Here is a 25561-nt window from a genome sequence, read left to right as displayed (position 1 = left end):
GCAGGTTAAGTGGTTAAATGTAACCATTCATGTACACCTTAACCATCTTTCATTTTTACAGATATGGTATTTTCAAAAAGTGCCAATTTCTGTGGTCACTGTAATGGAGCAGTAAAAAAATTAATTCATTAAAGAGTGACTGTGAAGAGTAATGGTGATCTTGCTATGAGGGAGTGAAAAAACATTGAATAAGGAGTGGAATAATGACTTGATATCTTGGCATGCATGCAAAAAAAAAAGATCAATAATGAGGTGCTCAATGACTGATGAAGAAAACAACAATGGAGTATTTCATAACCAATTCCCAGAGAGGAAAAAAAATGTAAAGTGGAAAATACTGCAGGAGTGGAGGAGGAGGTGAACCTTGGAATGACACTGAGAGATCCAGCAGGTTAAGAGTTGATGTAAAGAAGTGAAGACATGCTAACATTTCAATGATGTGAAAATGGTGGCAAAATCGCAGAATTGTGAAGATGATGAGAGAAGAAGACATTAGGAAGGTATCTTCATATGAAATACAAAGATATTTTCTATTAGTTGGTGTGGAGATACTGAAAAAGCATGTCTGCTGAAGCGTGTCTATTTTAGCTATGAACGGCAAGAGTTAGTCATGTGGGATGGGATGGCAAAATAATTCCCATAAATCCAACCTCTTGAGAGCACAATGAGGTGAGAGGATGTTGAGGTCTTGCCAGCATCACCTACAGCCTCACAGGTATATTCTCCTTGTTGATCCTTCGTAACCTTGATGATTACTAATGTGTATGTATCATGGTCTTTGGAACACTTGAACTCTTTGCCAGATTTAATTGATTTTCCATTAAAAAGCCAATTTACTTTCTTTACATGTCTAATAGTCAAAGAGAATTTTGCCTCTGAATGTTCGTCTATTTCAATATCCTCCAAGGAGCTTTCAAAAACTGGGTAACCCTCCTGTCTAACTTCTTCTTTCTCTAATTTTATAAATGCTTCGGTTATATATTCCTCCCTTTCAGTTGTTATACCTACTGCCCCTACATTCTTCTCATGTTCTTTTACTGTCACAGATTTGGTTTCTTGTCGTTCAACTTGGATGGACTGCTGAATCTCAATTTTTGATTCACTTGACATTTGAATTGTTGACTGCTGCACAAAAGCTTGCTCTTTAGCTGTTACGGACTGAAAAGAGACTTTTGCTTCAGTTTTCACAGTTGCAGACTGAGACATTGGTGATGTAAAAGGCTCTACATTTTCTGTCAATCTTACCATCTCTACAACAGGTGAAAGCATTTCTTTTGTAGAAGCCTTGGTAACCTGTAATCTTTGGGGCCTGTCAATTTGCATTGTGCCTGGCTGCTCTGAGGTCATAACCTGTTGCTCTCGATAAACAATGGAGTAGAAAGCAGCTTTAAGTTCACTTCTGATATCAGCAGTCTGGGGGTACTCGCCTTCAAAAGCAATTGTAATTTCAAGTGGGGCACTTGCACTAGTAATAAGATATGTGAACATGACATATTTGGGTTCTTTCCTTTCCTTTACCTCATGAATTTCTATAGCTCCTAGACTCTCAACTACATCTGCCAGGATCAATGGCTGGTCAAGAGCAACAGCAGTTGCAAGAGCACTTTTTAATTGGTGCTTAATGTCCAATGAATGTGGTTTTGGAGGCGAAATAACAAAAGTGAGCTCTCTGGGTAGAGTTTGGCTCTCTCTTGACTCTGACACCAAAAGAGTTCCCATCTTCTGCTTACTGACAACTGCTTTGGATGTTTCAGATTTTGTAATATCCTGAGATAGCTCACCTTTGATAACACGTTTTTCTTCCATTAATACTGACTGTCTAACAGACTGTCCTTCTTGAATTTGAACTGCGAAATCTTGTTCTGTGGCATCAAGAGCAATGCTACTCTCTGTCGAAATAGCCTTTTCTTCAACATAAATTAATTCAGATGGAATTTTGGGTTCAACTTCACTTTTAGACACACATTTCTCAATTGTTCCTATATTCTCTGTGTGCCCTTCCTCTATGTCCTGACTCTCTGACACAGATGGCACATGCACAATATTCCAGTGATCTTCTTTCTGTACTAGGGCACGCTGCTGTTTAACATCACTTACAAAAGGTGTTTCCTTTGGTAATGGCACAGGCTCTGAAAAGACTTGAAGGATACTTTCAGGTTTGGGTTCTTTTATGATTTCAGGCTGCACACCTTTAACAGACACATCAAGATCTTTACAATAATCTGCTATATGCTCTCTTTTCTCTTCGGTACTCGCAGCATGATAGCGGGCTTTTTCTTGTCTCTGTACCGCAATCTGTTCATCTGGCTTTTCCATCGAGATTATCCCTTCTTTAGTCAACGTATTTTCTAAATGAACTGCCTGAAGATGCAAAGGGGCAGGAGCTTCCTTTCCAGGCTGAATGAAAATTTTTGTTTCTTGTGCTGAAAAAGGAGAAGACTCCTCACATGTCACAGTCTGTTGTAAATCCACTGACACTGTATGCTTAGGAACAGGACATTTTTGAGCATCTGCTTTCTCTGGGCTTGGCTTCTCACTGCTGAACCTGCCTTCAGATGGAAGAATATCCTGATCTGTGATGACATGTAAATGCAGAACTTGATCTTCTTCTCTCTGGGACTGCACTGAAATGGCACTTTCTAAACCTGGGATCAAACTTGACTGATCAGCTTGGAGTGGATGCTTTTCCTCAGCAACAAGAGCGGATTTAAATAAACTATCTTTGACTAAAGATGCGGTCTCCTCATCTGGTTTGTGTGTCGATAACCTCTGCTCTTTTGATAAAGTCTGAGCAGTCTCACTAATTGAAAGGACAATTGGTTTTGCTGGTTCTTTTTTCACAGATGTCTGAAAGGTAGATTCTTGTGTTGACAGTTCTTTAGAGTGACCTTCTGTAATCTGTTGTTTCTCAGTTGAAACTGCACTATAAAGAATTTTCACTCCCTCTTTCACCTGGTAGCCCTTTTCCTGCTGGGTATGCGGTATAACCTGTGAATGTTCCTTAACAATTGGGAGTTTGGTCTCAACTTGGTGACTTGATATTGGATACTTGGGCTCAGGAGATGCCTTGATCTGTTCTGTTTCTCTGGTTGATAATGGCTCAGCTTTGACAATCGTCAGTGGAGTTACACTCTCAGTTAAGGCAGACATTACCTGTGAGGGGTGCTCTTTCTCAATTTCAAGCTCTGTAACCTCGGGACTTTTGATTCGTTCAAAGTGCTGTTCTGTGAAGCCTTGGTGTTCTTGAACTGCTGATGTCATGGTAGCCATCTGGAGCTGTTTCAAAGGCATTGCTACCACTGGTTGTGGCTGGACTGAAGCAGATATGACTCTCTCTTGAACTTCATGAGACTGCAACACAGCAGCTTGATGAGTCACCTGCTCCTTGTGCATGGTTGCAATGGAAACATCCAAGTCATGTAGAGTGTCAACCTGCTCACTCGTTACCATCTGCCTATCTTCTGTGCCAATGGTGTAAATTACCTGATGGTCTCCCTGCAAACTAGCACCTGCCTGTCCAGGTAGGCTAACACTGTACAAGCGAGATTCAGTGGCTTCCTCTTTCATGGACACCTTATAACTTTTTTGCTCTTGAACCAATTGCTGTTTATGAAATACAGATACTTTTTTGTGGGATACTATCAGCTCTGCACTGCAGCTTGCCTCCCCAAATGGATTGACAGCCTTGCATGTGTAGAGTCCACTGTCACTCTGTTGGATATTATTCATGATAAGGAAGCCAGAGCCATCTGGGTTACTTACAACAGAACAGGTCTGGCTTGACTTAATTTGAGAATTACCCTTAAACCACTGAACATCAGGGAAAGGAGTACCAGTAACTCTATATTGAAATTTTACTTCGCTGCCCTCTGCACACCGCACAGGTTGGATTTGTGTGGTAAAGCATGGTGGTTGCCCTGGTAGTTTGAACATTTGTTCCACCCATTTTTCTGCTGCTGATAATTGACTCACTTGAACCTTTAACATTGTCTTGCAGGTGGTCTGGCCAAATCTATTACTGGCAGTACAAGAGTACTCTCCCTCATACTCTTTCTTGACTTTTGTTATTATTAAAGTGTACTCATCTCTCTCTTCTACAAACTTATAAACTGTTGAAGAAGTGATAACTTTACCATTGTGAAACCACTGAACTTTTGGTTTTGGAAAACCAGATACTGTGACAGTAAACCTAACAGACTCCCCCATGGTAACTTCAGTAGGTGTAAGCTTGGACTGAAACACAGGTTTCTCTTTTTTCCTCTCCAAAGTACTAGAAAAACGTTTTTGCTCTGGCTTGAGTTCAAGTGTTTTTGATTTTTCAGGTAAATGTAGTGAGGTGCTGTAGGTTTCTTCCTCTTCTTCGGTCTTCACAGTCAAGCTAGAAAATTCTGTATGAAAATAATGGGATTAAAGATTCACCAAACTATCCTCAGAAAACACAAGAAAGATAAAGAGGTCATTCAATATTAGTCAAGAAGCGGACATAATAATGCCCTTAAGAGATTAAAAAGAAAAAATGCTAAATAACAGTAAATGGTTTCATCATAATTTTATTTACTTTTCATGTTAACAGAATTACAATAAATGGGTACAACAACACATTTGTGTTTCTAATGAAATTATGGCACACAGATTTATTCTTTGAGATTTATTATTTCTATCAATTAAGGTTTGACTAGTTTCACTAACTCAAAATTAATATATTATAACTGATGAAATAACACATAAGAAAACTATAGCTATCATCCCTGTATATATTTTTCTAAACTTTATTTTATCATTCTTTTTATTTACAACCCATTAAATCCTTAACTGAATTACCACTACTTTTACAAAAACATGATCAAACTATACAACAAAAACAGATTTTATTATCTAACTCTATGCAGCCTTACTAATAATGCAAATTATGAACTTGAGCAAGGAAAATCTATTATCTCCAAACAATTTAAAAAGTATCCAAATTATATTTCCTTGATCTATTTCAGATCACAATTGCAACATTAATGGGAAAAAAATACACAAAAGTGGAAATTAATATTCATGCCATTTAAATTAATAAATTTGTTGAAAAATTTACTTTTATCTATTATACTGGGCATGCATTGTGAGGAAATAAATATCTTTCAAAACTGTGTTTGAAATTCACCTGAACTCAATTCACCAACAAAAAGAAAGACCCAGGACACCACCCAAGTGGAAGACACAAGAATAAATGAGGATCAAATCGGATCTTTTCAATAAATTAGGGATCGTTAAAATATATACTACTGAAAAACAATTTTGAATGCAGATTGAACAAAAGTTTCTATACATAATTTCACAATAATGTACAATACATAATTTCACAATAATGTCACAATAAACATACATAAAAAATGTGAACTACATTACATCTATTCAAAGTAAACAAAACAGCAAACAAGTTTCATAATCAATTAACCTTTTAAACTGCTGTTAAATTAAAACACTTTTAACAATGAAGTTGTTTCTGTGTAACCAGCTATGTTTTGGATAACACATTTGAATTCGCCAGCATCACTGGGAGTTGCATTTGTTATAAGCAGATTGAAATGCCCTGATGCTTTCTCCTGGATAATATATCTAGCATTTTTTACTGGAGCACCATCTTTGTACCACTCTGCTGTAGGATTTGGTTTGCCGCTCACTAAGCACTGAAGCATTACAGGTGTACCTACAGCTGCAGTGACGTTTTGCAGTGGGATTATACATTTCGGGGGGATTTCAGTGACCTGAAACTGAAAACTACAAGTATTTGTTGATTTGCCTTTGAATTCTATTTTATCGTCTTTTGAGGGTTCTGCAAAGACATCAAAATTAATACTAACATATTTTTCTCCTTGCTCACTTGTCTCGTTATCAGTAACAGCCACTAGTCTGACAGCTTTCTGCGACTCATCAGATTCTTGCTGGAACTCAAATTCAAGCTCTATCTCTGATGTCTGTTCTCCATCAAATGATGAGTTCCCAACAACTAAGTCAAATTTCTGAGGCTGAACTTTTGCACTGCCAAGAGAAACTGCAGTTAGTTCTCTTCCCCTTGTTTTGCCTGAGAATGACTTTGGATTCATAACCATAAGTGACGCCCTGCAAAGTGTTTCACCAACAACATTAATGGCTCGACATGTATATATGCCACTGTCATGTGTGTTGGCTTTGAGAATCTTCAAAAAATGATTATCACCATCTGAGCTACAGATGTACTTTTTCTTATCCATAGGAATCTTTACATTTCCTTTGTACCATGACACTATTGGTGAGGGAATACCCATTAAGGAACATTCAAACATTACGTTTGTGTTTTCGGGTGTTTCAATGTCATAAATAGGGTTTATGAAACGTGGAGGCATTTCTGTCACTTCAAAAGCTATTTTTAAGTCATCGCTTTCTTGAGTTATAAAATCCACAGCCCCTTCCTCAAACATGCTTGGCAGAACATCAAGGGATATGATCATACTTTTGTTATCCGCTGTGTACTCTGGAATGGTGACAATTTTTACCTGTTTTTCAAATTCTTTCACATCATTCTCATCTAACTCAACCTCCAACAAGATTTCTTGAGGAGAGGGAGATCTTGACAGATCCTCATCCTCTTCAACATCAAACTCAATGACATGCTGATGGGTAACAGCAGGAGGGGGTAGCATTTGCCTTGCTTCCTGAGATATAACAATAACGAAAGCAACACTTTTTGCCTCACCAACATAATTAAGAGCCTCACAGATATATTCCCCTTGGTCAACTTTTGTGATATTCCTAATTTCAAGGGCAATGTTATCACCATCTCTTTCAATACTAGTCCTTTCATCTGCCTCAAGCTCAGTTTTGTTTCTAAACCATTTCACTTCTGGAGTGGGTAATCCAAATACTTCAGCACAGAACTGTAAGGAATCGCCTTCAAAAACTCTTCTTTTTGTAAGTGGCTTAAGGAAAGCTGGAGGAATTCCCTGAACCTTTTCCTGAAGTGTCCCCAAACCTAGTGAACCACGTCCTTCTGGAAGAATCATACCCTCATCGATAGTAAACACAGGGGGAGTTGTTTCAATACCCTCATCATCTGGAGAATTGAGAAATTTTGCAGGGGAATAAAAATCTTCACTAGAGCTAGTTGAGGGTCTCTTATGTTCCACAGGGGAAAATGGATACTTGGGAGGAGTCATGACACCCCCTGGAGTCTCTGAGGGGGTATGGAAAGATTCTGGTGATTTCTGAATTTGAGAAATTTCTGTGGATGAAGCTGGTGTGTAGAAACGTTCTATTTCTGCCATCTCTTCACTGACTGTGCTACCTACTTCAATAGACATTTCTGACTCTGGCGACAAAGGTCTTCCCCAATCAGTTGGTGGGTTATAGTAGTCATAAACAGCACTAAAAGTTACTTCTTCTTCCTCAAGTTTGGGAACACCAGCAACTCCGAGCCTAGCAGTTTTCTTCTGTTGTGGTTGTGGGTGATCTGCCAAGTCAGATTGCGATACTCTCTCAACCTCAATTTTGGATTTTACACTAACTGGTTTTTCTATATCTGTCGCTTCCATCCTATCATGTTTTATATTAACTGGATTGATGTTATCTTGTGGCATGTCCTCATCTTCTGCTCTTCGAATAGTAATGGTGCCCATTTTCATTGACTGTTCCTTGGTAACTGACTTGACAGCTTCAGAGTTATCAATGCCACTTTGCCTAACACATACCACCTCCTGTATAATTCTTTGCTCAACTGAGCTATCCGGAACTGTTTTAGGGCTAACATCTTTTGGGTTAATTTTCTTTGGTAATCTAGCCTGGGGTCTGACTAAAGTTGGCGAATGTTGGACCTCAGTAACATTTGCCAAAGATACAAAATGTTGTGAGTCAAATAATTTTGGTTCTATATAAGACATTCTCATCTCTGACTTTTCTTCTAAAGTATATTCTATGTGGTCAAGAACTGTCTCTGTAACTTCTGGCGAAGCTCTTAATGGGAGGATCTTAGCTGCAGTCAATGTAAGATCTTCCATCCTGTCCTTGCTAGAGAGAACTGAAGTTGTTTGTTCCTTTTCACATTGATCAGGCTCAAGAGAAAACTCTGGGATATCCTCTATAGGAAAAGATGACTCATCCTTAGACTGTACTGTTGGATCAACAGGCTCATCTATAAAATATGTTGGTGCTTCAAATGCTTGTTTTAATTTTGTCACTTTAACCTCTGCCCCAGATGACTGCAAACCACAGCCTGTTATTACAGGTATGTCTGAAGCAGTTTTCTTAATTTGCTTAATGAGTTTAGGGGCATCTGGCTGTGGGAAATTGGGATCATAGGTTCTCCTAATATCTTGAAATCCAGCAGGACTGACTGAAGTTAAATGTTCATAATGAGGAACATTACCTTTGGATGGAGTGTAAGAACTTGATAAAGTCTTTGTTCCAACTTTGGTGATTTCTGAAAATAAGCCAAAAGATCTTGTTTGGTTATCCACCTCTGACATGGCAATGGATGAAAATCCAGAGTCCAAAGTTGCAGAATCAAAAGACACATCAGCAACACTTTCAACCTGCCCAAATTTGTTAGATGCAATACATCTATATGTTCCAGCATCAAGACAAGTAAAATTGTAAATAAAAAGGCTGTAACATTCGTCTTGTACCTCAAATCTATATTTACTAGTATTAAGATCAAGGAAAACGTCATCATGGGACCAGACGGCCTCAGGTGTTGGTACACCAACAATGATGCACTCAAGCATAGCAGTCTGTCCTTCTGAAGCACTAATGTTCTCTAGTTCTCTAACAACCCGGGGTGCTCCATGGCCATCATCATAAGAAAATGTGAACTTATGCTTCATGGTCTGAGAGGTCCCATCATCAGCAGGAGACTCTGAGGTTTGTTTAACAGGCCCAAATGTGCCTTTAGCCTCATCAACAATCTCTAGCACTGGAGTTGGAGCAGTTATTCTGATCTCAACTGGTGAGGAGTGAATAGATGAGCCTAAAGTTTGTGGTATGTGGATAATAGCTTGAGGCACCTGCAATGTGTATTTGCTGTCTATCTTGGGTTTCGTTAGTGACTTAAGTTCTTCCTCAATCATTTCTTCTTCAGCGAACACTGACTCATCTGTTATTTTAACTTCCTGAGGAGGTCCAATCTCTGTCCTTGACGGAACATCTTCAGTTACTTTGAATATGCAACATGAACTTGCTTTTCCATGTTTGTTTGCAATATTACAAGTAAGCAGACCTTGATGGTCAATAGTTGGATAATAAATGGTTAGTGTTGATGAAGTTGCTTTGGAACGAACATCATAATCTGGGTCTCTCATTATAAGATGTCCATCTTTAAGCCATGATACAGAGGGCGGGGGATCTCCCTGGAATTGGCAGCTTAGTTCAGTCATCTCACCTCTCTTTACCTCAACCTCTGGAATTAATGTTGTCACAAATACAGGTGCTCCCGGTTTAACTACAGAGATTTTCCCTGCAGTGGGAGTAGCACTGGGCATTTCTTGTTTTGAGAGGGTTTTCTGTTGCTTTATTACATCAGGATCCTGTCTAGGCATTGTTACATCTTTTACATTACCTTGATGCCGCTGAACTACATTCTCGTTACCCAAATATCGGCTTTCAATACATCTAGTCACATCTGTACTAATTTTATCGGTCACAAACTGCTCAGGCTTTGTATACGACAGAACTTTTCCTGTTGGTGAAGCTGTGGACATCAACATTGTCTCAGGCGTTTCAAGAGAAGACTGCCCATGCTCCGCAATGGCCCAATTAGATTCTAATTCAACACTTTCTTCTTGCTCAATTGGAACATCTTGTTGCCATTTTTTTATGCGCTTTGCTAGAGCCTCCTCCTCACTGACAAAATAATCACTTTCAGTCCTTAACTTCTCACTATCAGCTTCAGAAAGAATCTGCTTATGTGTTTTAGACCTATCATTTACATAGGACTGAGAAGAAACATCACTAAAGCACTTCTCCTTTGCTGTTCTCTGTGGTGATCTCCTATTCATCTCTTCAACCTCAACATCTTTATATGCTGCTCTTTCTAAAGCACTCTCAGTTACACCACCCCAATCAGGATCTAGTTCAACAGCCTGTTTTTGCACAGTCAAAACATCTTGTTGCCATTTCATTATACGTTGGGTCAATGCCTCTTTTTCACTCACAGGATCGCTTTCGCTTTTTAACTCATTTATTCTTTCTCGTGATAAATGTAACTCACTCTCACCTAAGCGTTCATGTGGATGTTTTTCTTTGAATGAAGATCTTGAAATCTTTGTAAATGAGGATTCTCTTTGAGCTTTTAAAGCTGCTGCTTCTTCATTTTGGGCTTTTCCCAAAGATTCATGAAAATAAGAGCTTTTTTTCTCTGACTTTCGGGGCACATCAGACTCTGCCTGATCAACCTGCACATCTTGTTGCCATTTTTGAATATGCGGAGACAAAAATTGATCTTCACTTTCGAACTGATCACCCTTCAAGGTTTTCTCAGGGATGTTCTCCACAGAAACAGCTCTCTTCTCTAATTCCTGTACAGGAGCCCTTTTACTTTCGTGTTGAAGACCATCATCAGTAGGAAGTTGTTCCTCCTTTACTTTCACTACATTTCCACTTGTACACTCTTTGTCTGCTGGCTTCTCATATGATGGACTGATCTCCTTTGTACCACTGACTTGATTGGAAGCTTGTCCTGTCTCTAACCACTGCAACACAAAAGGTTCCTTTGCCTTGACCTGCTGTGCTTCATCCCACTGAACATCTTGTTGCCATTTTCTAATGCGCTGAGCTAAGAACTGATCTTCACTTTCTAAGCACTCACTCTCCAGGTTTTTCTCAAGGATGTTTTCAACAGACATAGCTCTCTGTTCTAATTTCTGTACAGGAACTGTTTTAACTTCATCACCAAAAAATATTTCTTTCATTGGCTTCACTACCTTGGATCTAGAAGACTCTTTTGATTCTTCGTGTGATGAGATTATCTCCTTTGTATTGCTGGCTTGTTTGGAAGCTTCTCCTGCCTCTAACCACTGCAAGACAAATGGTTCTTTTGCCTTAGTCTGCGCCTCATCATCCCACTGACTAAGGCTAGCATTATCTTTGTGTACTAAAATATCATATTCTATCTCCTTTTCTGACTCCTCTTTTGATGTGGTTCTTTGATCCATCTGTACATCAGATACATCATCTTGGATATCTTTTCTTAAAGTTTCTTCTAGAGGAAGTTCACCCTTCATAATTTGAAGTGCCCTAGATCTTGACTGAGGCTCAAAGGAGTGCCTAACTCTTCGATCAATTGATTGGGAGCGGATTCCAGTAATTCTCTCCAGTCTACTCTGATATTCTGCTGAACCTCTACCACTTTCACCATGCTCACCAGGACAAACAACATGTTGAATTTCAGGCAAAGTAGAAGGCTTTACTCTGAGTCTCTCAACATAATCTGTGTAACAAGGCTCACTTGTAACTGATTCCACTTCAAACTCAGATGAGGACATTGTAGAAATAGAAAGTCTCTTTTTCTTTTTGACAGCCTTTTGCAAGAGACTGAGTTTAGCTTTAACCTCTCCATGAAGGCTGTCTGTGTCACTAAATCTGTCGCTGTACCTATCACTACACCGGTCACTGAATTTATCACTAAACCTATCACTGTATCGGTCACGTCCTGTGAATCTGTCACAGTATATATCACTGTATCGATCACTGAACCTCTCGTATTTCTCATACATTGGAGTTGGAGAGCGTGCACGTTCAGATGCTGTCTCAAACTTGCTGTCCCTGTCGGTTCTTGATGGTGATGAAGTTCTAAAATACATTGTTCGGAACAGAGTGTTTTTTGATCTATGACGTTCCTTAGTTTTCCCTTTAGCTGTTTTGTCAAAAGGAGAGCCAACACATCTTAGATCTACTCTAAATTTTCTTTCTTTTGTTGAATCAGCTAATGAATCTGAGCTCGAGTGGGCTTTGTTTGAAGATCTAGAATGACTGAAATAAGTAACATCTTGTTCTTCCCTCAGTGATACAAGAAGTGATGCTGTGGTTTCAGCAGATCCTTCAGTGTTAATTGCCATGACTTTGTAGCTGCCCGAATCTTTTTCTTTAATCCCCTGAATTATTAAACTGGTTGCGTGCATATGCATTTTACTAACTGTATATATTTTACGATGGTGCTCCTTCTGTATTTGTCTGTTATTATGAAACCACAATAGCGTTGGAGATGGCATTGCAACTAGCTTGCATTTAAAAGCAGCAGTGTCACCCTCCACAACAGACTGAAATTTCAGCTTTTTGGTGAAGGAGGGTTTAATGTTTTCAGATGGGGCTACAAGACCTTGATCTAAACTTTCTTCTGGGTCTGAAAATTCACTAGATTGTGGTCTTCCTTTTTCCATGTGTTCAGCTCCTTCATTATAAAACAACTCTGGAAAAAAAGGAGACAAATTTCAACAAAAATGCACAGTTTGCTAAAGAAACTGAATATAGAATATTAATAGATATATTAAAGCATGCATCAAGTCACAAAGCCATAAAAAAAACAAATTCACTCACCATATTTGTTCGAATAAACGCAAGACTTGAGTCTTTATAAAAGATTCTGACACGAAAATCGCTTGATGTTTTGTTCCTTCTTCTGTGGACAGTTCTTCAAAGCATAAATTTCTTTTCAAAGCATTAATACGTATCCAAATAATACTGATCTGTTTCGCAAAAGAGCCTCTTATATATTTAACTTGGTGAATATATATCCTAAAACATTCCTTACCTGACTTGCAGAATGATGAATAAACGCCCTTTCTAATCCTTAAAATGACGGAAATCTTTCATAGATATAGAGAAACATCACTCTCTATTGATAAAAGAAGAGTGTGGTCATTAAAACAGCTCTAGATTTCTTTGAGAAGGCGTTTATTCGAACTAATATAGTTTACACGTATAACCATGTTATTTTAAAAAGCAAACAACATTAATCACATACCGCTATCTGCAAGCCAGTCTAAGAAATATTTGCAGGAAGGTGTTCCAGATGCAAGAAACATAAGAAGCAATTAAAAGATGTGGCTAATTCCATATCTTTTAAAACATAATTTCCTGTGGTCTGGAACTTTTAAAGGACAATCATCCTGCACTTTTTACTTCTAAAACAACCAAGAAGTACCATATCCTTCATGCTTTTCAAAGGGGAATGAACAGATGCAAAACTTTGCAAAGTGCTTCACAGCAAGCATTTTACTGATCAAATTGCTTGCTATCCAAAACACATGATTCCAACCATACACATATCCAACAGTAACATATGAAATTTGTTCCCATTAAAGAGGATGTGTTTGCATGCAATACAGTATGCTCAGAAATGTTAAATTTTATAGTTTTACTGAGACATCATTATTAAATAAGTTTTATATTTTAAGATCCTACCTTTGACCTCTTCCTCAATTTTTGCTTCAATATCCTCTCGAGCTTTTGTAACTGTAAAAAAAAAAAAAATAACAAAAAAATATGAATAACAAGCATTTAGCCAAATATGCCACCTACCAATCTGCATGTCAAAACAAATGTAAAAATGTTAAAAAGATGAAACATGGGAACTTGAAAAAGCATGCATTTGCCAGCCCGACACCAAGAGAGCACTGTATGATACAACTTCTTCAGCAGCACTGACAAGGTTTCATAAAGTGAAGTTAGTGAAGGTGATCAGGAAATTCACTGAGAGAATCGAAAGTTTGATTGAAAGGTTTAAAAAGTATATGACGTGAATGAATCGTGATTTGTTAATCAAAAACCATAAACTACTTTGATCTCAATTACCTTCTTCTGTTACAGCAAGGATGGCTGAGCAAGCTGCCTCTCCTGCGATATTGACTGCTTTGCAAGTGTACTGTCCAGCATGCTCAGAGAAAGTATCAACTATGATTAGCGTAGCAATGTTTGTCATCTCATCAAAATGAAAGACAACATTTTTGGTAGGCTTTATAGACTGTTGGTTATGGAACCAACTTATCTCTGGTTTTGGCATGCCAGACACACAAGCATGGAATCTAGCCACTTCTCCATGAGCCACTACGCAGCTCACAATAGGCTGAATAAAAGTTGGCCTTTGGCCAGTAGGATCCTTCTGAACAGTCTTAATGCTGGTGAAGAGGCTGGATGTGGCTTGCGACTGAGATTCAGATGTATAGTCCATAATTTGTGTTTGTCCTGAAAGGAAGTATTGATTTGTCCTCAACGTATTACTATAGTGCACACATAGAAGTTTGTTTGTACAAAATTAATTCTGTTTTCACAATTTTCTGACAATATATTTCTGTATTAACAGTAGGGCTGTTTCAGCTATTTCAGCATTATCTATCTCATACTTTTGTGTAGTCACACATTAATAAATTCAGTTATTTAGGAACTGTAGGAAAGTAAAAAAAAAAGGCCTATGTGCAATCATTACATATTCAGCATTTTATATGGATGACACTTTACTCATCGCACTCACAAAACAAAACAATAAATCAACAGATTTGAGAATTTCTCACACTGCATCCAAATACATAGGTAATGTAAATTGAAAAAAAATACAGTTCTCTGCTTTATTTTTTAATTAATATTTATATCAGTGACAGAATGCCAATTATTTTAAGAATTTACGGGAAAACCAGTGCACTTGTGTGTTCATGAAGCTCTAATTCACTCTGAATTGTTCATTCAGTTTTTAGAAATCATTGTTTTAGTAATCATTGTTAGCTTTGACAGCCCTAATTAACAGACAAACCAACACCAACTGCATTAATAATTAATATAAACTAACATTATAATTAAAACCATTATCAGTTGTTGTTTTTTTATTATTATTAGTTTGCAATTTTTGGTTGGTAAGAAAGTTTAACTCACCATCCACTTTAAGTGCAGCAGAACAGGAGACCATTCCTGCAGAGTTACGGGCAACACACGTGTACTCGCCCTCATCCTCAGGATAAGCTCTAGTGATCTCCAGCTGACAGTTTTCATCAAACTGAGACACTCTGAATATATCAGACTGCTTGATCTCCTTATCTTTGCAATACCAAGTAATAGTCAGATCTAAACAGGAGTAAATCAGAGGAATAAGCATAAGCATCAATTAATATAAAAGTGCTCCCAATGTAAAAGCTATATTGAAAAGAAGGATTTTGATAATTCGGTCTCCTAAGATAGCTAGTTTAAGCCAAATCCTTACATTGCATTGCATGTTTCCAAAGTGAATGCAATACCACAATGTACTGCAACAAGCTCTGAGATTGTCTGACTATTCAGAGCATTACAAACTACTAAATTTTGGGACTTCGGATGCTAGCAGAAAAGGCAGATGCCTATGTAATCAATAAGAAGCTCACTAGGTATGGAACAGAGTTATGGTTGCAGATCTCACCTTCCCCTGAGACACGACATTGGAACCTTGCAGACTGTCCTTCATTGGCAGAAGTGTTGCGTATTGGTGTAATGACGACAGGTGGTGACAGTGGTGCTCCAGTGTCAGGGGAAACAACTTCTGGAACTGAGGAATAAAAGGCATAGCAAGCTTAAGCAAATTACGTACCTATAATTCATTGTGAATTTTGTTCATGTGTTTTTCTTTACCTTCAACATTAAGTGATGCAGAGCTTGTGGCTACTCCATAGTCATTCTTAGCTTCACAGTTGTACTGAGCTGCATCCTCTGGGAAGACTTCGATAAGTAGCAATGTGTGCTCATTTCCCTCCCTCAGAAACTTGCACTTGAACCCAGAAGACAGGGCCTGAGAGTTCTTATACCAAGATACCTGAGGCTGAGGAATTCCTGTCACTTCCACAGAGAAACGTGCAGGTTTACCAGCCTCAACAGACAGGGGCTCCATGTGCCTGATGATCTGTGGAGGCTCTGGGACTGAACAATGCAATAATGTTGTATAAGAATAAATATTAAACATACAGAGACAAATAAGAACAACAAACTAAGAAACATTATATTACATATAAGACATCAACAAAAAATACTTTATAAAATACTTTTTTGCAAGTAGTTTTGCATGGTAGATATGTCTTTAAAATGTCCATTAAATGGATTTTAATAACAATTATCAGGAAAAATAAATTTTATATAAAAAACTAATGCATTAATGAATCATAATGTACATTTCTGACTTTACTTTTTAGCTCTAATTATGTTGTTACCCAATTACCCCCAATACTGCACGAATAAAAATGCACATCACTGTACGTCACAGCATAAACATTTTGACAGACTGCACTTAAATAATTAAAAACTTGTGACCAAACTCACTGTTAACATGAAGGGTCACAACACTCCTGTTTTTTCCAGCAATGAATGTGTATTCTCCAGCATCGCTTCTGTATGTTTCTGTGATTGTCAGACGATGAATTTTCCTAATAATGGCATAGTTGAAGCGCTTATCTACAGAAAACTGGATCTCGACTCCATTTCTTAGCCAGCGACCCTCAATGTCATCCTCATTGACTTCAAATTCAAATGTAGCTCGTTGTTTCTCAAGTACCTGGATTCAAATTGCAATAAAAAAGCAATTGAATGCATTATTGATGGGCTGAGCACTGCTTGTCAGTAAATAATATTTAAGACAGCTTGGTACTTACGGTGATTTCTTTCTCAGCAGGTTCACTGATACGAACATCCTTGCCCTCAACTGTGAGGGTAGCTTTCGATACACTAGATCCAGCAACCACAGAGTATTCACCAGCATCAGACATGCGCACAGTTTGGATCATAAGACGATGCATGTGTCTCTCTGTGGACACTTTGTACCTAAACGGTGAAAATGATATCTCAATCAAGACACTGAAATTAATAGACTTAATAAACTGTGATAGAAATGTAAAACCAACATCTGGAGTACCTTTCGGATATTTCAAGTTCCTGGCCATCTTTCATCCATGTTACTTGGACATTGGGCTCAGAGAGTTCACATTCAAAAATGGCCTTCTTCTTCTCTGTAACTTTAATGTCCTTGATGTGCTTGGTGAACTCGATGACACGAGCTTAAATTGATGATGGCAAAACAACTTGATCAGAATGAACAGGATAAATCAAAAATGTAAAATATGAAAACCTAATAACAAAAGCAAATTTTACCTTCAACAAACAGCTTAGCTGCGGTTTCAGCAGATCCAGCCACAAACTTGTACTCTCCAACATCCCCAAAGTGAACATTTCGGATAGTGAGCGAGTGAGTGAACTGTTTGGTGCGAGTTTGGCATCTATCACTAGATCGGATTTCTACACCATTCTTAAGCCATTTGTAGGTGATGCCTTCATAGTTGACAGTAACCTCAAATGTGATGGTGTCCTTCTCTTGTGCATTCAGGTCTTTGAGCATAGATGTGATGAGGACAGCTGAAGGAGAGGGAAGAAACATTTATTGACTGAATTCTGAAATGTTGTTATTAAATACATGTCTGGTGAGCACTTAAGCGTTAACAAATAACATGAAAAATAACTTACGGTTAACTGTCAGGGTGGCAGAAACTTTGTCATTTCCACATACAAAAGTGTATTCTGCAGAATCATCTCTGCTGGTATTCATGATCTTCAGCTGATGCAGTTTGCCCTGCACCACAATCCTAAACTTCTCACTCATCTCAATCTCAACTCCATTTTTCAGCCAGGTGGATGGCACATTGAAATGTGAAACTTCACATTCAAACGTGGCCACATGGGTCTCTGGAACCTCAATGTTCTTCAGGGGCTTTGTGACTCTCAAAGCTGAAATAGTCATTATATGGAGTTAGCAGTGTATTTAAGACACTGGACAAGATTTGGTAGGGCAGATCTTTAAATTAATACTTACATTCAACATGCAAATATGCGCTGCATTGTAAATGTCCAGCTACAGCCGTGTACTCTCCATCGCTGCTTTCATCAACATTTTGAATGACCAGCTTATGTGCTTTTCTTTCAGACATTATTTGAACATTGGCACTAGGTTTCAGCACTTGGTTTTTGAACATCCATTGAACAGGTATGTTATCATGGGATAAACTCAACTCAAAAGAGGCAGTTCCATTGACCAGGGAAGTCACATCTTTCGGCTTTTTCACAATCTTAACAGCTGCAATAGAATTAATTTGCATATAGATTTTTATTTATTTGTTTTAAGTAAAATTGTCTTTTATTTTGGCAAATAATAAACTTACTTTCAACATTCAGTCTGGCATTAGCAGATAGTTTTCCTAATTTGAATCCATAGACTGATTCATCTTGGGAGTTGCAGTTCTTGATCTTTAAGTTGTGAACCAATCCATCTACTGTTATCTCATATTTGTCACTAGGGACAATTTCTATTCCATTCTTTATCCACTGGGATCCTTTCACATCTAAATGAGTCAGTTCAAGACTAAACACTGCCTCTTGGGTTTCGGTGACTGTTTGGTTCTTCAGTGTTTTCTTGATCTTCACAGCTGTGAAAAGCACATTTGCAATCAGTTACACACAAAGGAAAAATCTTCCAGTATGGAAAAGGAATTCATTCTACAAAACATGGTAGTAAAATTACCTTCAACCCTTAAGTTGGCAGATGTCTTGGAGTTTGCCACTTGGTAGGTGTACTCTCCAATATCTTGTGGTCTTGTGATAACAAAGACAAGTCGACGGACTGCACCTATATCCTCACTCCTGACACTGTCACTAAAGTTAACAGAGTGACCATCCTTAAGCCACTTGCCTTCAGAGGTGGGGTTGGCAACCTCACACTCCAGAACAGCAGTTTGGGATTCTGCTACAGTTACATCATGGAGTGGTCTGTTTATGGCTCCACCTAGTTTAAGAAAATAATAACCGTGAGGCAATACCTGTGCATTAACTTAAAAGATGTTTGCCAAATGACAAAAAAAAAAAACATACCTGATACAGTTAGTTTTGCGCTGGATGTCTTTTCGCCTGCTGCAAATGTATACTGGCCCTCTTCATCTTTCATAGCGTTGATGATGGTCAGGCTATAGTGCTTCCCTTTGGACTCAATTTTGTATTTGGGTCCAGCCTTGAGAGGCTGATTCTTGAAAGTCCAATAGGCATCTATACCAGTGTGGGATAATTCTACCTCAAAGGTGACATTCTGAGTTTCTGTGCACACACAGTCTTGCATGTGCTTGACGATGCTGACCTCTGTATGACATAAAAATATTCATTAATAATGGAAACCCATAAAATAGTAAGGTGTTATAACGGTTAATTAACTGAAATACTCACTCTCAATAGTCAGTTTACAAGCTGTTTCCACTCTGCCAACAACCATCTTATAGTGTCCTTCATCAGAAGCAAAGGACCTATTCAAAACTAGTCTCTGTTTGGTTCCTTTGGCAACCATCTGGATTCTCTCACTAGCCACAAGGAGCTTTTCATTTTGGTACCATTTCACAGAAGCAACATCAGAGGCAGAGATTTTAGCTTCTAGTACTGCCTTCGTACCTTCTATAGAATGGACATCCTTTAGAGGTGATATGATTTCAATTGCTTTGAAGAGGGGAAAAAAAGACAGGTTACATTTCTGTATTCTCTTGCGGTATTTCTTTTTTGAAAGTCTATGCATCAGCATCAAAAACAAACTTACTTTGGACAGTAAGTTTTCCGGTTGTAGAAATGTTTTGAATAGGAACAACAAATGAGTAGATTCCTGCATCATCCCTGTTGACATTTTCAACCAGAAGTTTGTGGACAAGTTTGTCAATAACAATGTGAATTCTGTCCGTGGCAGAGATGGGCTGGCCATTTTTCATCCATGTTCCCTCCACATTTTCCTGAGAGAATCGCACCTCCAGCTGGGCAATATCACCCTCACAAATTGTCAGATCAGACAGGCCTTGCATCAGAGTTACAGGACGCACTGAAATAAAATAAATGTATACAATTGTTTACATAAAATCTTAAATGAAGTTTCTAATTTACTGGAAAATACTACAACACTAAAGATCATATTCATAATATTATATAAAAAATTATACGTACATTTCATCTTCAGTGTGGCACTTGTCTTCAGATCACCCACTTTAAAGGTGTATTTGCCTTGGTCCTCCTTCCTAACATCTTTTACAGACAGGGTGTGTCGGCCACGACGAGAGGATACAACATATTTAAGGCTCGGAGTAACTTCTTTATTCTCAAAGTACCAGGTGCCTTCAGCATCTTCACGGGACAGTTCACATTCAAACTCTCCAGCATAGGTTTCAGGCACTTCAACACTCTCCAGATTTTTTATCATTTCCAATGGTGCACCTGTAAAACAAAATAGATGCTTAACCAAAAATTCAAAGATGTTTATGTGAAATAAAAAAGCGACAGCTGAGTATACACTTACCTTCAACATGAAGTTTGGCAGAAGTTCTTATGTGGTCATCATCAGTTAAAGCACAAGTGTACTCTGCATCATCTTGCATGTCGATGGTCAGCACAGACAGGAAGTGAACCTTTCTGTCAGAGTGCATCCTGTATTTGTCTCCAGAGAAAATTTCGGCATTGTTCTTCATCCATTTGACTTTGACAAATGGCTCATTTGTCTCACATTCAAAGGTTACCATTGTGTCTTTTTCTTTAGCAAAGACATCCTCCAGTGTCTGGGTAAAAGATACAAGCTGCTTGGCTGCAAAAACCCAAAGAGAATTTAATAGATAGAGTACCTCTGACTTGAACAATGATTATAAGAGTAATACTGATATGTAAGTGAATATACATACCTTGCACCAACAAGAAAGCGTGACTGGAGGCCTCACCAGCAATGTTAATGGCTTTGACCATGATACTAGCAGAGTCCTCAGCTGAGACATCTCTGAACACTAATTCACAGACATGGTCTTCGGGCCAATACCAATAAATGTGATCTGACTTCTCAAGTAAAATGCCATTTTTGAACCACTGGCATTCTGGTTCTGGTTTACCAACAACCCTACAACGGAAACGAACTTCATCAGACAGAGACACTGTCTGGCTCTGAATTCTTTCCAAGATCTTTGGAGCCTCCATGCTGGGAGAAAGTGTAATTTTCTCAGGTCTGATAGTAGGAATTTTAAGTTTGCCTTCCTCCTCCTCTTTCTTCTTTTCTGCCTCAGTCAACTCTTTGGTCCAGTGTAGAAGTTCTTCTTTTCTCTTCTTTAGCATTCCTTCATATGATTCATCCTTTCTGCGAGACTTCATCTCAACAGAGGATATGGCTTCATAATAGCCCTCTTCAGTCCTTCGTTTAAATTTGCTTCGCAACTCTTCTGTCTCTTCTGTGGATTTTTCATGAACAACTCTCTCAGCCTTTCTCAGTCTGACAACTTCTTTTGCTTGTGAAGCATCTGTGGGTTTATCTACCTTCACAACATCGAAAGATACTCTGCCAGGTTCGGGGCCAGATACCTCAGGAGCCTTCTCAGGAGCACGGCGCAAAATTGCCCGGAAGTCTTCCTTCTGTTGGATTTCAAGCTTGACAGTGTGCTCAGCTGTACCCTCTGGGTTCTCAGCCAACACTTTGACTTCTCCAGAATCATACGACTTACAGTCAGTGATTTCCAAATAGTGAATGCCATCATAGTGCAGTCTAAATCGTTTGCTCTTTCGAATGAGCTGTCCATTTAGGTACCAGTTGACTTTGGGAGTGGGGTAACCAGTCACTCTACAACGATATTTAGCTGTTTCGCTCTCGAATACTTTTATGGGTTCTGGAAGCAAGACAATCTCTGGTTTGAATTTCTCTGTCATGTCATCTCCAGTTACTCCTGAGGGTGCGCCCTCATGGGCAATCCGCTCCATTTCATCCATTCTCTGCATTTTACCTTCTGGCAACTGACTTTCCTCCACTAGACCCTTTTCATCCTTCACAATTAGTGTAGCCGAGGTCTGGTCAGCACCAAATTTGTTGGTAGCTCTGCAAGTAATGACGCCACTATCTCTGGAATAAGCAACTTCATAATCAAGGCTGCAATAGCCAAACTCATTGATCATACGCAGTCTGTTAGCAGCTTCCAGTGGCTTGCCATCATGCAGCCACTCAACAACCATATTTGGGTCACCAATAGGAGTCAGTCTGCACTCAAAATGTGCAGGTCCAAATCGCTTCATCCTGACTGAAGTAAGCTTCTTTTTAAAATGTGGCTTCTGTTGCTTTTCCTTGTCATAGAGGTCACCCTCTTCCCACTGTTCCTGACCATAGCGAAGATGCAGCGGTTCAATTTCTGGTGGAGCAACATCCTTAGCCTTATATGTCCCTTTGGGAATGATGAGTCTTCTTTCTGGTTCAGGTTCGGTGAACTCAACCTCTACATTAACTCTGCAGCGAGTGGTATCTCTGCCAGCTTTGTTAATGGCTGTGGCTGTGTACCATGCACTGTCAGAGCCAGCAGTCTGAGGAATCTGGAAATGTGCCTGTCCTTTGGTACCCTCAATTCTGCAATGCAAATTTTGTATTTAACATAGATTAGTAATACAGACAGAGCATAATTAAACGATAATTTGTGAAGAAATTCACTTACTTGATGTGAGGGTATTTATGAGGAGAGATGATGTCACTGTTCTTCAGCCAGACGATGTCAGGGAGGGGGTTTCCAATGGCTTTTACTGCCAACTCAACCAAACTTCCTTCCTTAACACTGATATTCTTTAGCTTTTCAATGAACTGGGGTCGGACCAAATTTTCCTTTGCTATAATATATAAGCCATGAGTTTACACAATGTCCCACATCACCAAATCTAGACCTTACATAGTTTTTAGATAAAAAACAAATGGTTTACCGTCCACAGTGAGAGTCATAGATACGGAAGTCTTTCCAGCTCTGTTCTGAGCAACAACCGTCCACTCTCCGGAGTCCTGAGGCATGGCAGGAACCACAATCATTGACTGAGTACCATCCTCCTTTACCACAATCTTGTGGGTGTAGTCATTGACCACTTGTTGTCCTTTGGTAAAGATAATTAAAAACAATAAATGTTTTTGTTCTATTTTCAACAAGCATGAAATAAATCAAACAAGCAGGCAAAAACTTCACATTTTATTTCAAATACTTTTATTTTTATTTTAGAAATGTTGTTACTATCAATTTTGACCAAAATAACATATGCTTGCGCAATAAAAGTAATAATAATAACAAAAAATTACTGTACAGTACTGTAGTTTAAAAAAACACTTACCACTGTGGAACCAGTAAGTGTCGGGCATAGGTCTTCCAACTACTTTTAAGTCAAACCTTGCAGTCTGTCCTTCAGAACACCTGAAGGACGATGGCTTCTGTACAAAGACAGGCTTATATAGCCTCTCCAGTTGACTCTCATCAGTGTCATCAAGTCTTCGAGCAGGAGAACGGCTAACAGAGCGAGCAGGGGAACGGCCAGGAGAGTAACTAGTTGAGCGAGCAGACATTGGAGATGTAGACCTAAAACATAAGAAGTTTAAATTTGGACAATTATATCTAGTCATGTGGACAATTATATCTAGTCATACCAAAGTGAATACAGATGAAGCTTAGTAAGGCAAAGGCAACTCACTGGACTCTCCTCACAGCTTCGGCCTGTGGGTAGTAAGGCTGAGCAGCTGCTGTGGACTCCACATAGAGCTTTCCAGAACTGACAGCATTACCCTTCATATTGCTAGCAAATGCAGTATAGATGCCCTCATCTTCTGGCAACACCACAGGTAGGCGAAGACTAGCTCTACCATCTTGTAGAACCTCCATCTGATAGCGGCCTCCATGCTTAATGCGCTTACCATCTTTATACCAGGCAATCTATTTAACACAAATGACGTAAAATTACGCATATATCCTGTGCTATGATGAGAATAGCGTTTATCAATAGAATTAGTACCCTTACCTTTGGTAATGGTGTTCCTTCCATCTTGCAATGGAAAGTAACACCCATTCCTTCCAGAATTCTGTAGCTTTTGACTGGAGTGCTAAATGAGGATCCGACAGCCTCATGCTCAGCAACATTGATGACCATCTCCTCACCATCCTCAATCACCAGTTCTCGGTAAGTTATTTTAAGGATGCGGATTTCAATCTCTTGGATTATTTTTCGTTCAATTGCAGATATTTGAAATTCCTGAAAATAACAAAATGTATATAAATATATGAAAATCATATGTAATTTAAGTGATTTTTTTTTTTTTTTTTACTTTACATTAAAAAAACGATTCAAATAACTTTTCCCTTATAAATTCATTACCGTCTCTGAGATGAAGGACTGCATCATCTGTGTTTGCTGAGCCATCCTCCTCTGCATCATCTCTTTTTCATATTCGCTTACAATTACTGGGGGCACATCTGCCACTTTGGGCTCCTGCACCATTGTCGTCACTTCCGTTACATATGTCACTTCCAGTTTCTTCATATAGGCTTCATACTCCTCTGTAAAATCATAATGGCATGTTGATTCTTCTGTGCAAAACGTTATTTAAAAAAAAAATACAAATCACAGTTAACAATTACTTTATTCACAACTAACCTTCTTCAAGAAGGCTCGTGGAAGCAGACACCTCTCCATGCTGATTCTTGGCAAAGATGGTGTACTCTCCAGCATCATCAGCAAATGTCATAGAAATTTCCAACTTACATTCCCCTGTATCCTTGTTATAGCTAACTCTATATCTGTTAAATTACAAGAAAAGTATTAGCTTTCTGTTTTACTGTGCAGAGCCCAACCAGATTCAAACTGTAATCTATACCTGTATCCAGTAGTGAGTGGAACTCCACTCTTCTTCCAGTAAATATGTGGCTTAGGGCTTCCTCCGATCTTGCACTCAAAGACAACACTGCCCCCCTCGACCAGCTTCTGAACCACTGGCTTCTTCACAAAGAAAGGAGCAGCAGGTGCTCCAGTTTCCACAGAGACCGCACTTATTTCAGAAATGGTCTCTTCTTTGGCTTCAATGACAGTCCTTGTTAAAAACACACACAAAATAATTTCAAAAATCAGCTCTACTTTTTTTTTCCCTAGTTAAGATCCAAAAGTCCTTGCTCTTGCCATTGTAACTTACTGTTTCTCCTGGACAGTAATGTCCTCTCTGCTCTCAATCTCCTCAGACACTGTAAAAAATAAAAATAAAAAAAATTATGTTTTTTGTTGTTTAAAAAAATGGTTACGGTATGGAGGAATATCCTTTACTTTTTTGTTTGTTTATTCAGTCTTTTATTAAAAGATTTGAATAGTATGTAAAATATAGAAAACTAATAGCACACTATGTCATCTAAACCCCAATTCTATGAAAAGTAAGTAAATATCTATGTAAATAAACAAAATATACATACAATAAATAATACATTTAATATGAAGATATAAAATAATTTCAAGGTTTACCTTTGACAAGCAGGTAACATGAGGTGCTGATAGTTCCAGCCTCACTGGTAGCAGTGCAAGTGAAGCGGCCACTGTCTTCAGCAAAGGCCTCACGAATTACCAAGCGGGCATAGCTGTTTTCATAAGTGATCTGGAAGTCAATGGAGTGCTCAATTCTGTAATCCTCTCTGAACCACATAATGGCTGGGGTGGGGTGGCCTGAAATCTGGCACTCCAGAGTGATAGACTCTCCCTCTGTGACAGTCACATTCTTCAAACCCTAATG

The 25561-nt window shown here is 38.7% G+C and overlaps 1 protein-coding gene across 1 annotated transcript in view; it reads right to left on the bottom strand.

The window, feature by feature from the left end:
* The window catches only part of ttn.2 (titin, tandem duplicate 2), a 159728-nt gene that overhangs the window by 122358 nt on the left and 11809 nt on the right, over nucleotides 1-25561 (bottom strand). Inside the window, exons 12-41 of the mRNA XM_052606767.1 lie at nucleotides 25297-25555; nucleotides 24977-25025; nucleotides 24665-24877; nucleotides 24445-24587; nucleotides 24166-24347; nucleotides 23812-24042; nucleotides 23488-23726; nucleotides 23134-23375; nucleotides 22738-22902; nucleotides 22479-22647; nucleotides 20703-22393; nucleotides 20327-20608; nucleotides 19978-20244; nucleotides 19583-19855; nucleotides 19222-19485; nucleotides 18877-19137; nucleotides 18530-18790; nucleotides 18171-18434; nucleotides 17825-18085; nucleotides 17479-17739; nucleotides 17110-17370; nucleotides 16874-17015; nucleotides 16614-16782; nucleotides 16285-16516; nucleotides 15604-15888; nucleotides 15395-15520; nucleotides 14878-15066; nucleotides 13807-14196; nucleotides 13417-13467; nucleotides 651-4388 (exon numbers count right to left, since the gene is read on the bottom strand). Of these exons, the coding sequence (XP_052462727.1) occupies nucleotides 651-4388; nucleotides 13417-13467; nucleotides 13807-14196; nucleotides 14878-15066; nucleotides 15395-15520; nucleotides 15604-15888; nucleotides 16285-16516; nucleotides 16614-16782; nucleotides 16874-17015; nucleotides 17110-17370; nucleotides 17479-17739; nucleotides 17825-18085; nucleotides 18171-18434; nucleotides 18530-18790; nucleotides 18877-19137; nucleotides 19222-19485; nucleotides 19583-19855; nucleotides 19978-20244; nucleotides 20327-20608; nucleotides 20703-22393; nucleotides 22479-22647; nucleotides 22738-22902; nucleotides 23134-23375; nucleotides 23488-23726; nucleotides 23812-24042; nucleotides 24166-24347; nucleotides 24445-24587; nucleotides 24665-24877; nucleotides 24977-25025; nucleotides 25297-25555 (11560 nt within the window). The remainder of the gene's footprint in view (nucleotides 1-650; nucleotides 4389-13416; nucleotides 13468-13806; nucleotides 14197-14877; nucleotides 15067-15394; nucleotides 15521-15603; nucleotides 15889-16284; nucleotides 16517-16613; nucleotides 16783-16873; nucleotides 17016-17109; nucleotides 17371-17478; nucleotides 17740-17824; nucleotides 18086-18170; nucleotides 18435-18529; nucleotides 18791-18876; nucleotides 19138-19221; nucleotides 19486-19582; nucleotides 19856-19977; nucleotides 20245-20326; nucleotides 20609-20702; nucleotides 22394-22478; nucleotides 22648-22737; nucleotides 22903-23133; nucleotides 23376-23487; nucleotides 23727-23811; nucleotides 24043-24165; nucleotides 24348-24444; nucleotides 24588-24664; nucleotides 24878-24976; nucleotides 25026-25296; nucleotides 25556-25561) is intronic.

This window comes from Carassius gibelio, chromosome A9, assembly GCF_023724105.1.
Source record: "Carassius gibelio isolate Cgi1373 ecotype wild population from Czech Republic chromosome A9, carGib1.2-hapl.c, whole genome shotgun sequence".
Classification (NCBI taxonomy): Eukaryota; Metazoa; Chordata; class Actinopteri; order Cypriniformes; family Cyprinidae; genus Carassius; species Carassius gibelio.
The sequence above is the reverse complement of the archived record's forward strand: the minus strand, read 5'-3'. Positions and strand labels throughout refer to the sequence as shown.